The 13,698-nt window shown below is 40.7% G+C and overlaps 1 protein-coding gene across 2 annotated transcripts in view; it reads left to right on the forward strand.

Annotated features, from left to right (window-relative positions):
* Positions 1-8,504, forward strand: part of LOC120913775 (ubiquitin carboxyl-terminal hydrolase 12-like) — a 66,338-nt gene extending 57,834 nt beyond the window's left edge. For both annotated transcript variants that reach the window (XM_040323980.1, XM_040323979.1), the window contains 4 exons: positions 1,298-1,381; positions 3,275-3,472; positions 6,974-7,052; positions 7,425-8,504. In XM_040323980.1, coding sequence (XP_040179914.1) covers positions 1,298-1,381; positions 3,275-3,472; positions 6,974-7,052; positions 7,425-7,526 — 463 coding nt within the window. In that variant the 3' untranslated portion in view covers positions 7,527-8,504. The remainder of the gene's footprint in view (positions 1-1,297; positions 1,382-3,274; positions 3,473-6,973; positions 7,053-7,424) is intronic.
* The last annotated feature ends 5,194 nt before the right edge of the window (positions 8,505-13,698 follow it).

A 13,698-nucleotide genomic window follows, 5' to 3' on the forward strand; every position in this document is an offset into this window, starting at 1 on the left:
ATTCAGTCTTCCCAGCCTGGTGTAAGTCTGCAATTTTGTTTCTGGTGTCCTTCGACAGCTCCTTGGTCTTCACCATAGTGGAGTTTGGAGTGTGACTGTTTGAGGTTGTGGACAGGTGTCTTTTATACTGATAACAAGTTCAAACAGGTGCCATTAATACAGGTAATGAGTGGAGGACAGGGGAGCCTCTTTAAGAAGAAGAAACGGGTCTGTGAGAGCCAGAAATCTTGCTTGTTTGTAGGTGACCAAATACTTATTTTCCACCATAATTTGCAAATAAATTCTTTCCAAATCAGACAATGTGATTGTCTGTATTTGTTTCCACATTTTGTCTCTCATAGTTGAGGTATACCTATGATTACAATTAAAGGCCTCTCATCTTTTTAAGTGGGAGAACTTGCACAATTGGTGGCCTACTAAATACTTTTTTGCCCCACTGTGTGTGTGTGTGTGTGTGTGTGTGTGTGTGTGTGTATGTATAAAATAAATATGAAGTTTAATAATTAATTTCTATCAATTAACGAATGGTAAATTTTGGATTTAAAAAGGCATCAATTCTTCTACGTACACTTGCACACAGTTTTTGAAGGAACTCTGCAGGTAGGTTTTCCAAACATCTTGGATAATTAACCACAGATCTTCTATGGATGTAGGCTGCCTCAAAATCCTTCCGTCTCTTCATGTGATCTCAGACAGACTTGATGATTTTGATATCGGAGCTTTGTTGTGGCCAAACCATAATTTCCAGGGCTCCTTGCTCTTCTTTGCGCTCAAGATGGTTCTTGAAGACATTGGCTATATGTTTGTGGTTGTTGTCCTGCTGCGGAATAAATTTGGGTCCAATCACACGCCTCCCTGATTCTATGGCATGATGGATAAGTATCCACCTATATTACTCAGCATTGAGGACACCTTTGATCTGACCAAAGCTCCAACTTCATTTGCAGAAATGCAGCCTCATATGTGCAAGGAACCTTCACCATGCTTCAGTGTTCCCTCCAGACGCTCCATATTGTACCTCTCTCCGGCCCTTGATCGAAACAACCTGCCTCCTGCTACAGCCAATTCCAGTGGCCCAAGGAAAAGATATACTTGCCTGACCCTTCGATCCTACAAAAAAACGCACTCCCCCACGTCAAGCACTGGACTGTTTCTAATATTAAGAGATTTGTTGTAAGGCTTGATAGACAAAAATGTCCTCATATTTGTTTATTTAGTGTGTGTAGTAATCATGGAATCTGTGGCTGCCTTTTTGAGCGTGCATTACAGTTTTTGACCTTACTTTGTGTTTCTGCAGGGGGTTCAGTAACACAGAAACACTATGCAGCGAATACAAGTATTACTGTGAGCAGTGTCGAAGCAAACAGGAAGGACAGAAAAGGTAAGTTTGGGACGATAAATTGTGCTTGCAATAAATGTCAAATATGGCTGATGTACACTATAAGTAGGCACAATTTTGTTATGATTCTCAGTGTTCTGTTTAAGATGCACTTTATCTGCTCACTAAGTGCTACATGTGCAGTACCCACAAAAGTTCACAAAATAATAAAAAAAAGTGTTGGCACCAAAAAAAGGAAAAGTGCAAATATAAAACAGTTAATTTTATTAAAAATTGCACAAAACCATATTTAGATTAAGGCTGATATAAAATATTTTTTTTGACACTGTTATTTGTTGCACCACCAATCAAACACGTTGCACCAATACGCAACCAATTTGACCAATTTGTTACATGCGAGTCTGGCGCATTTTAGTTTCTAAGGAGGGTGAGATGGGTGGTCACTATTGTCAATTACATATATATAGGTGGTCAGCCCAAAGCGAATGCTGCTGTATCCGTAGATTACCAGAGAACCACAGAGTAAATAGACAAAGGGTACACAAGGAGTGCCAGGAGTCGTCGTCCCCCCCCCCCAACTCCCCCCTTGCAAGAATACCTGGTGCAGCAATTTATGTTCATGCCCAAGAATGGACACTGAAATGAAACCCCCAAAAAACAATGCATAGACTCAGTGTATTATAGGATAGAATCCCCAAAGCTTCCCCAGAGCAGCAAAAAGCCATTGGGACCCACCAAAATACCCAGGAGCAACACCTTAGGATCCAAGCCAAGGGCTTAATTAAATATGATTTAATATTTGTAATTTTTCTTCATTACCGCCACTTTCTTAAAAGGATAGGTTCACACTAAATGGAGAAAAGTACCCTCAGTCGAGTGATATCGTCCACACAAGGGCCTAACTGTCGAGCATATAGAAGCCAGGGATTGGGGGTATAGTACACCCTATGAAGAAACTTATATTGTATAAATCTATCTTTTGCGAAAACCATATGTGTAATATAGGAGCGTACACAGTCGCCGCAGTTACTGCAGGTCTGTGAGGTCGTCTTTCCACCACTGAAAGACTCTAGTTAGCTTATAGATGCGTGCAGTGGTAAGTTGTAGATGGAGGACAATGGTTTCCCCATCATTCTTGAGGGCAGCAACCATTTTAAAGTATCAGATTCAAGGATAATGGGGAAAGGAAACTGCATGTCGCAGTTGTAGCTATCTGAAGGGCATCCATTTTGGAAGATGATATCTGACCTTAAAGGGGTTGTAAAGGTTCTGTTTTTTTTATTAAAATAAAAAACGTGTCATACTTACCTGCTCTGTGCAAGAGTTTTGCACAGAGCAGCCCCTATCCTCCTCTTATGGGGTTCCCCGCCGACTCTCCTGGCCCCTCTTCATCAGAGAGCTACATTCCATGGGGGGCACCGGTGTGAGCACGCTCCCGAGTCCCACTGTTGCATCCATTGACACAGAAAGCGGGGCCCATCGCTGTATCGGGCTTAGGTAAGTAAGAGGGGGGGGTCTAGGGGGCAGTTGCAGCAAAGAATGTTTTTCAACTTTAATGCATAGAAAGGTGAAAACCCGTCAGACGTTATAATCACTTTAAGATCAGCAAAACTTATTAGTTTCCTCTCTGACATAATGTTCGAAGGCTATGGTGCCTCGTGCGGCCCAGAGTCAGGGATCTGGGATACTGTACAGGGTTGCCCCATAGGGGTGTGTGAGGAGAAAACGAATGGAGAAACGGTATTTAGCTCTGACATTGTTCCAGACTGTGAAGTTTTTTTCTCATTAGGTAACCAGAGGGTGAGATCAGGGCTCATGAAAAACCATATTACTGAGAGCAGTATAGAAATCCAAAAGAGCTGCTCCCAACTTGATAGCTGTTTATTAATATTGGAATGAGCCAGTCACTCACTAATGATATCCATCTTTTGGCAGGATGAGAGTAAAGAAGTTGCCTATGATATTAGCTCTGCACTTGAAAAGGTTTAAATACATGGACCAACTGCACCGATATACCAAACTTTCCTATCGCGTGGTGTTTCCATTGGAGCTTCGGCTTTTCAACACTTCCGGGGATGCTACCAATCCAGAACGAATGTATGACCTTGTAGCTGTGGTAGTCCACTGTGGCAGGTATGAAGTCACAAGTTTTAAAATGAGCTACCCTATATACAGTGAAAAATAAGCGGAACTGTATAAAATTAAAAATGTCCCCACATCCCCTGTTAATAAGCACCCTCACCTATGACAAAGCAATCGGATCTTATATACCGTATTTGTCGGTTTATAAGGCGACCGGGCATATAAGACGACCCCCTAATTTCACATTTTTTTTTTTTTTTTGCCTGTACTCACCGTATAAGATGACCCCCCCCCCCCCCTTCCGAGGCTTCATATTTCTTCCTTCTGGAGCCATAGTCTTCTTCATTCTTGCTGGAGCCGGAGCCAATGACGGCGAGCAATGTATTCTATTATGAATACAAAGCCTGCTTGGATTGGCAGAGGCTGTAACATCATCAGCCCACACCTCTTTTGACTCTCAAAGCCAATCCGAGCAGGCTACTGTATGTAGCCTGCTCGGATTGGCAGAGGTTGTTACTCCAATCCGGGCAGGCTCTGTATTAATTTGAATACATCGCTCACCAGGATTGGCTAAGCGGTATATACTGTATGTAGCTGAAGCTACATACAATATTACCGCACGTCCAGCAGGCATCCGAGCAGCTGACCCGGCGTATAAGGCGACCCCTGCTTTTTGGCCAGTTTATTTAAGTGTAAAAGGTAGTCTTATACGCCAGCAAATACAGTATTTTTTTAATTCTGTCGCTTTTTTGCCAAAATGTTGGGTTATTCGGCAAATAAAGAAAACCTATACTAAGAACATTATGTTGGCTGCCATTGCTGCCTTTTATCTCTTTCTGAAAATGTTAATTGCTGGCTGTCTGGCTCTTCAATCCTTTGAGTCGCTAACTTGGAAGAACCATGCAGGTAGTGAAAAAATAATAATTAAGAACTCCTGACTGCAAACCTAATCAGGGACCGTGGCTTGGAAAGTATTGAAGCCCATTGATCAACATAGCATTTTAGGCAATGGGCAGTCTACTTGTCCCAGTACTGGTTTCCTTTCTTAGCTTTTCAGTACAGGACACAGATTCTTTAGTTCTTACTAGGGATGAGCTTTGTATGTTCGATCGTTCGTCGAATTAAGAACGTTTTGGGCCGTTCGCGCCAAATTTGAGTTACGTTTCACAACCCATAATTCACTGCGGCATCGCAGTGCATTGCTGGCTGATGATTGGCCAAGCCTGCACTATGACCCGCATGCTTGGCTAATCACAGCTTGCAAAAAAACGGAGAGCCATAATTGGCCAAAGCCAGGGTGGCTTTGGCCAATTATGGCTCAGGGGGTTTAGTACACGCCACACACTATAAAAGGCCGCCTGCAGGTTGGCCTTGTGTAGTGTGTTGCGGTGGTTGAGAGAGACAGAGTGTCATTTTTTGCAGGTAGATAGAGCAGGCAGGCTAGTCAGTTAAAGTTACAGTGTGTAGAGGATATATATGCATCCCAGGTGTTGTGTGTGTGTGTGTGTGTGTGTGTGTATATATGTGTGTGTATATATATATATATATATATATATATATATATATATATACACACACTGTGTATAGTTTAGCTAGATCAGCTCTTCCTAATTTACTGTACTGCCTTTGTCCTCTGTAGTTTGCACCTAAAGCTACGTAGTGTGTACTGCCCGTGTCCTCTGCAGTGTGCACCTAAAGCTACGTGGTGTGTGTACTGTCTGTGTCTGTGCTATTTTTCTCAATGATTTTCATCCATATTGCAGGGACCAGACATTACATTAAAGCCGCAAGCAGTTTTAAATTACTTTTTTCTTATAGTGATCTCATTTTGTGCAGGGACAGTTCTAAACACGTGCCACTTCACAGGCATACTATAGACACCCAGCAGGTACAATATTTAACCACTTCCCGCCTGGTCAATAACAGATTGACGTCCGGGAATTGGTTCTGAAATCCTGACTGTACGTCTATTGACGTCCTGCAGGATTTCATGCCGCACGCGCCCGTGGGGGCGCGCAGCGAGGCGATCGGTGATGTGGGGTGTCAGTCTGACACCCTGCATCTCCGATCTCGGTAAAGAGCCTCCGGCGGAGGCTCTTTACCACGTGATCAGCCGTGTCCAATAACGGCTGATCACGATATAAACAGGAAGAGCCGTTGATGGCTCTTCCTCACTCGCGTCTGACAGACGCGAGAAGAGGAGAGACGATCGGCGGCTCTCCTGACGGGATCGCCACACTGGACCACCAGGGAAGCCCACACTGGACCACCAGGGAAGGAAAAAAATAAAAAAAGGGGGCAAAAAAAAGGCAGTAAAAAAAAGAAAAAAAGGCAGTAAAAAAAAAAAAAGATGCCAATCAGTGCCCACAAATGGGCACTGACTGGCAACATGGATACATCAGTGCCACCCCAGTGTCCATCAGTGCCACCCCACAGTGCCCATCTGTGCCACCCATGAGTACCCATCAGTGCCGCATACCAGCGCCGCCAATCGGTGCCCATCAGTACTACCTCATCGATGTCCATCAGTGCCATCTCATCGGCCGCCAATTTTCGCCAATTTTGTTTGGGTGCAGTGTAGCATGACCGCGCAATTGCCATTCAAAGTGCGACAGTGCTGAAAGCTGAAAATTGGCTTGGGCGGGAAGGTGCGTAAGTGCCTGGAATGGAAGTGGGTAAAGGAATTTTTCATATTTTTTTTAATTTTATTTAAGCATCATTAAAATCACTGCTCCTGAAAAAACGATCGTTTTTTAAAACTTTTTTCCATTGATACATGTTCCCTGGGGCAAGACCCGGGTTCTCAAAGATGTTTTATGACAATAACTTGCATGTTAGGCTTTAAAATGAGCACTTTTGAATTCGAACATTCGAGTCCCATAGACGTCAATGGGGTTCTAAATGTTCTGGTGCAAACCGAACGGGGGGGTTTTTGGCTCATCCCTAGTTGTTACCATGAGTTATTTGCAGCTACTGCTTCTGCTGCCAGTTGTGTATAAAGTGCTACAGACTTCTCCTAGAATTCTGTTGAGCCCTTCTTTTCCTATTATTACGCAAGCCTATTGGTGTTTGCGGTGTTACTCACCCCTAAGTTGGACAGCTTTTGGGCATCTCATGCTAAAGGCTAATGCTTCTCTGACCGGTACTGTACATCTAAGAAAATAAGATTTTTGATTTACAGTAAAATCTGTTTCTTTGAGCACAGTGCAGGAGGAATGTCCTTCCTCTCTGTTCTTAGCAAGTCCCTGTTGCTTGCTATAAAAAGGAGGTTAGCTGGGAATGGTAGAGGTTCTATATAAGATATTCCAGCAGCTTTTTAGCCAGTGCCTAATTACCCCAAGATGGCTACATATAACTAATTGTAAAGACTAAAGATCTTGTGTCCCATACTGTACTTCAAGAAGTGGATATTAATTCAGGGGTCAAAAATAAAAAAATTTGCTTTTCGACAATGGTAAGGCATGGAACTTATAATCAATGTTAATATGTGTATTGTCCTGGTTCCCAACTTATTTTTATTTTTTTATCATTTTCTTTTTAAACTAACAATAGTGGGCCAAACCGCGGACACTACATCACCATTGTAAAGAGTCATGGGTTCTGGCTGCTGTTTGATGACGACATTGTAGAGGTTGGTTTTGTTTTCCCATCTTTTAAAAAAAGCTTGTCTGTGGCATATTTTGTTTGTTCACTCTTTAATGTGTTCAGGTGATCACAATCTTTGAGTTTTGGTATCTATAGGATCTTGAAGACACAGGTGTCAAATAAGCAAATGCTTACTACTGAGGACTGCACATCTAAATGGGGCATTGACTCCATACACAAGATTTTAACTGCAGTGTCTGTTGATAATGAGGCAGTCCTGGTTCTTTTCCATGTTGAATCACCCATATTTATGAGACCTTAATTTTTGGCACTTCTTGTTTTAATGTCCCTTTAAGGGACATGCTTGTTCTGCATTTGTTTTTGCAAGCATTTTAATTTTTCTCTTTTGTCAACACAGAAAATTGATGCTCAAGCCATTGAAGAGTTCTATGGTTTAACATCAGACATTTCCAAAAATTCAGAGTCTGGATATATCCTGTTCTACCAATCTAGAGACTGATCACCATGATGGGAACCAAGAAAATCATAGTCGTTAAGAACAAGGGTATGCCATTGGACAGCGGAAGAGGGATCAAAGTCCAACAGGGACATAAAGAACAGTGTAACTGCCACCTCAGAAACCTGCTTTCCAGTAATTAGAAGAACGTTTTTCCTTCTAACTCTTTTGAACCTTCGGATAGCCATACAAGTCAGATCTTCAGTATGTCTTCTAATTAAGTGCAGGCTTTTCCCATCACTCCAAAGCGTCAGAACCTTCCAAATGTAAACTGAGAAAGGACTTGGTTGGCACTATCATGTAAAGAAGTTCTTGGAAATGGCAAGCTCAATCATTGCTAATAGCGACTTACTTAGACCCATGCAATGATGATGGCACTTTTTAAAACCAGACGGCTGCAGTTTGGTGCTCAGTACATTCACAACCAGAGGTTTAACGTTTTAGAAAATGCGATATATTCCAAACAAACCTGTTGTTTCATATCACTTTAAACGCATCTGTTTCCGCTCTATCCTCTGTGATTCCATCCTTCCATATGTTTGCTGTAACACTCCTTATAGTGAGTGTTGAGAGGCTGCTGTTCTGCACACTAAATAACGGGATCACTAATTAATTATTTTCCTTATTTTTGTTATTTAATTTTTTTTCAATATATATTTGTAATTTAGCACCTTTTGTGACTTAAGTCATCCTCTTAAGAAATATAATTGGACGTAAACGTCAAGGCTGCAAAGATTTTTACAATTTCTTTGAACACAAGTGAATTTATCAGGGGCAGGAAATTGTCTGAACATAATTGACTTCATGATTTTATTAAGTTGTGTCGATATATACTTGTCTTTAAAAATCTCAATTGATGGGTAAGGAGAGATGTTCAAGATGTTTACAGGTTTTGCTGCCTTGGTCTATTAATTTTTAGGGAAGAACCCCGACAACAGGGTTACGTCATCAAACCTATAAATAAAGCAATCAACTTGTCTATCATGATGTAGTGTTTTAAATGTGAACATGTCAAATTTATCATCTTACACCTCATTTACAAAACATGAAATGGTGTGTAGACAATACTTACACTGGTTACAGTTTGTAGATACCTGACTATCACACCTCTATGACATCCAATTCCAAGTATAACGAAAGACAAAACGTTGTTTTTTTGGATGGAGTCAGACAATGCTTGTCAGTTTTTATTGCTGTCTGTGCCCTGTCCTGTTTGCCCTTCACTATCTGTCCCATAGCCAATCTCCACAATGGGACAAAGACCGCAAAAAACTATAAAACATCTGATGGATTCTAACCTTCCCTTGCCTATAGTTCTACTTTAATATTAATATTATTTAGCCATCTACTTTTTTTTTTTTGTAGATACAACAGCCTCCATGCTTCTAGGAAGGCTTTCCACCAGCTTTTGAAAGTGTGTGCCTGAGAATTTGTGCTCAGTCATGCAAAGTAATACAGTATTTGGGTCAGGTACTGATGTTGACTGAGAAGACCTGGCTTTTTATAGGTGTTCAGAATTATGCCAAAGGTGTTAAGTAATGTTATGGTTGAGGCTGTGTACACACCATAACATTACTTAACACTTGTTAAACTGTGTCTTTGTGGCTTGTATTGTGCAAAGGGACCCAGTCATGTTGGAGCAGAAAAGTGACTCAAACTGTTAGTATGAAGTTGGAAGCACACAGTTGTCTAAAATGTATTTTGTATGCTCTAACATTAACAGTACTCTTCACTAGAAACCCAGGAACACAAACATTTGAAGGGGTGTCCACATAATTTTGGTCGTGTATTTTTATTTTTTTGTAACAGAAAGAGGTACACACATAACTAAATGTGTAGACAAACAATACTGTGTGTGTGTAAATTGCCTTACCTGGTCTTAGGTTTTGTCATTCTTTTCAGCCAATTTCCAGACACCTATGCCAAATGTGTAATACAGATTTTTAGTAATGGACGAGTAGCTAAATTATGACCTCACCTCTGTTTCTCTTTTCATTCAGCAAGCTCTATTTAATGATTCACAGCCCTGGCCAATGCACAAAAAAAAAAAAAAAGATTTTTCTTTACAGTGCTATCCCTTTCTCTAAGAACACAGTACAAACATTGGTTGAAACACCATTTATTTTTAAGCATTTTTATATTTTTTTAATAGATACCAGACTAGGTTAAATGAAGGAATTTTTCATCTGCCTGCACTTAAAGAATAATTCCTGACATGGCTATATTATGCATATATACACTTGCCCACCTTGGACCAGTGTAACTTTGTATAAACTATACCAGGCCAGTTTGAACAAAGGAGCGACCTAGGGGCGAGTCATGGACTTTGAGGGCACTATAGACTGGTAAAGATAATAGTCACAAAGGTTTTTTTTTTTTTTTTACTAAAAATTATTTATATTACAAAAAATATATAGCAAAACAACTATAAAATCTCCATAGATTAGAATTCACACAATGACAAAATTTCACAGCGTTGCAATGGTCGTTATGAACCACCAGGAATTTGATAATTGCACAAGATCACATGCAAAATAACATAATAGATAAAAAAATTGAAATATTTAAAAGCAAAGACTTCCAACCACTTTAAAGTTGTATAACTCCTGGAGAGGAACCGCAGACTGCAATAGACTGGAGGTCTAGATGATGGCAGTAATATCGCTGTGGCCTGACATGTTTCGCGCTATAACTTGGCACTTCTTCAAAGGGACTTTTGTTTAGAGTGTGCTAGGAGAGCATAAAATAGGCACGGGTAACAATCACCCCGAGTCTGAACTAAATAGAGAGCAAGAACTTTATGACATCAGGTATATAGGGTCCATATACAAAGCATTAATATATGTCTAATAAAATGCGGATTGCATCATCAGGCATAGATAATGTTGATAAAGCTGTTGCAGTCAACACCCAGACTGCACTATACACAGCAATGATGGGCGATGGTGTAGAAATATACTGTGCGTAAGCCCCAGAATACAAATGAGACCATAAAAATAGTGGCCAAAATTGCAAGGCCAAAGTGTCTCTATTGAGCAGACTGCAGGGGTAAAAAGTTGATCCGTAGGCCTCCCGGGAGGCCAGTGCCCCAGGAAGCTGGAAATCACTGAAGTACACTCTGCTACTTCAGTGGTCTCCTGTTGCTTCTGAGTCATGTCTCAATTGGCCAGGTTGGCCATTCAACACAGACATCATGCAGCGAATGCTTTGCTATTTGTGAATGAATGCAGTGTGTTCTCTGATTGGACGAGGTGGAGAGTATGATGTAGCCGCTTTGTCTTGTCCAATCAGAACACTTGGCATTCCTTCAGAAAATGCAAAGCTTTCTTTGAATGGTGCTTATGTCAAGTGGGTGACCCCCTGTGTTCAGCAAGCAAGAGTGCAGCCGCTAAGCGTGGGACCGAAAGCAAGCTGAGATCACTGACCTAGTGATGTCTACTTTAGTGATTTCCAGCTTCCAGGAGTATCGGCCACATATGATATATACATAGTTTTATTGGTCTAAGCTGGACCATAATAACTACATATAATATAATCATGCCTGTAATTATTCTTTTAAAGGGCAAGTCTATGTAAAGACATCCTACAGTTGGCACAATGGGGTGTAGTGTACCTATGATTGTGTGAGAAACCACAATAGGTAACTTTACAGACCCTACATACAGTTCCCACATCATTTTTCCACCTTGCACTTGCCAATAGAAGTTCTCGATGAACCTGTCCTAAAGCGATTGCATTTGGATTTCAAGCAGCCTACTGAAGGGGCATATAGGTGAATGTTGTGTATACATACTTTTTCCCAATTGGTGGTGTTAAAGAGAATTTATTATCATTGTGTTCCTGAAGAGAAGGGGTTTACATCACAAATCAAGAAAATGTTTTTTGATGGGAGCATTAATGCAGCACATTCTTTTATGACATTTTGGTCAACTTTGAAAATTAAAGTGGAAATAAGCTTTTTGTTGGGGGGGGGGGAGAGTTGACCGGTAGGTTTTATATCACAGAATGTAAAATAAGGAGACCTAACTAATTAAGACACCATTGGCTGCTTGAAACCAAATGTTTGTCACCAATTAGGTCAAGGGGAAGGGGGAAAGGGGATTTTTGGGGGGGACTATTCACGGCACTGGTTAAACACAGTATAATAAAAATAACAAGTATTTATTGAACATAAAACAGGTATCATAAAGCAACATTTAAAAACAATCCCCACATTGCACAACAGTAAGTTATACACAAACTATATCTGCATGTAAGGAGTTGATCGCCTCGACCGGTTTCGCGGTAGTGTACCGCTTCTTCAGGAGGGGGTTTGTCTACAAGATATGCATAAAACATATAAATATACAAGCAAGTTTATACAGTAGTTGTAAACATTTTATAACATAAACCAAGCAGCATGCCATATAATGGAGTGAAAAACTCACCCAGACTGGTCAATTGATCGAGCCAGGAACCCAGTTGAAAACCTTCTTTGGCGCAAGGAGGGGGATATATTTATTTAGAACGGGCTCTATTAAGGAATAAAATTGATAATTTCATATGTAGCGAGGTGGTCAGTTATTTAATAGGGTGGGGATCACCGTTTATACTCTTAGTATAAAAGAGACCATACTCATCCCTTTTTTCTAATATCACAGAATGTCTTTTCTTTTATAAACGTTTCTCCGTGCCCATCAACATTTTTTCCTTTCTGGACATGATTCCTTGCCGGTACAATGTAACTCCTGTGCACATTTGTAGGAAGTACAGTGCCTTAAAGTATTCATACCCCTTGAAATGTTCCACATTTTTTCATGTTACAACCAAAATCTTGTATTGGGATTTTATGTGATGGACCAACACAAAGTGACGTATAATTGTGAAATTGGAAGGAAAATGATAAATGGGTTTTAAAAATGTTGACAAATATCTGAAAAGTGTGGCTTGCATTTGTATGTAGCCACCTGATGCTGCCACCACCATGTTTCACAGAGGGGATGGTGTGTTCAGGGTGACGTGCAGTGCAAGTCTTCCATCTATACTAAGATTAAAATACACACAGGTATCTACTTATTATGTGACTTCAGCGGGCAATTGGTTCCACTAGATTTTAGTTAGGGAAATCGGAGTAAAGGGGGCTGAATACAAATGCACGCCACACTTTTCAGGTATTTTATTTGTACATTTTTGAAAATCATTTATCATTTTCCTTTTACTTCACAATTATGTGCCACTTTGTCTTGGTCTATAGTCGCATAAAATCCCAATAAAATATATTTACGTTTTTGTTTGTAACATGACAAAATGTAGACATTTCAAGGGGCATGAATACTTTTTCAAGGCATTGTAAGTCATCCCAAAAAAAAAATACAAAAGTGGCACGCGTGATATGACATGTTGTATGTCAGTCTATAATATGGAAGGAGAAAAAAATTGTGATCTGGGGTGACCAAGCTGCTGCAGACAAGATAAACAGGGCACAATAATGAGTTAAAAAGGAAGTACATTTAACAATAAAACAATATCTGACTTGCATTCAAATAAGTGCCTTTTAGTAAGAAGAATCGTCACCGTTCTGTGTGCCAGCAAGCCCCAGTGTATAAGACAGAAGCTGGGCTGGCTTTCGGATTTAAATCGGACACTGGCGACCTGAACCAGCTCAGATGGTGTGTGTGCGCGCCCCGAGTGGCTAATGAGTCATGTGCAGTACAGCCACACATTTCAACTAATGAAGCGTGATCATTAAAGGGGAATTAAACCTTTCAATAAATGTTTTTTAAAACGTGCCACCTGGGAGCTTTATGTCATAAGTTACTAGTACGTATAGGAAGTTAATTAAGACTATGTTTGTGCGGGCGTAACGTATCCTATTTACGTTACGCCTCCTCAACTTTTACAGGCAAGTGCCGTATTCTCAAACGAAAGTTGCGGCGTAGCGTAAATAGGCCGGCGTAAGCCCGCCTAATTCAAATGTGGTAGATGTGGGCGTGTGTTATGTAAATTTTATGTGACCCCGCGTAAATGGCGCTTTTTACGAACGGCGTCCATGAAAGTATCCCAGTGCGCATGCTCCAAATTAACCCGCAAGAAGCCAATGCTTTCGACGTGAACGTAAATGATGCCCAGCCCTATTCGCAAACGCCGTAAAATTTTCAAAATTCGACTCGGGAACGACGTCCATACTTAACATTGG

The sequence above is a fragment of the Rana temporaria genome, chromosome 9, assembly GCF_905171775.1.
Source record: "Rana temporaria chromosome 9, aRanTem1.1, whole genome shotgun sequence".
NCBI lineage: Eukaryota > Metazoa > Chordata > Amphibia > Anura > Ranidae > Rana > Rana temporaria.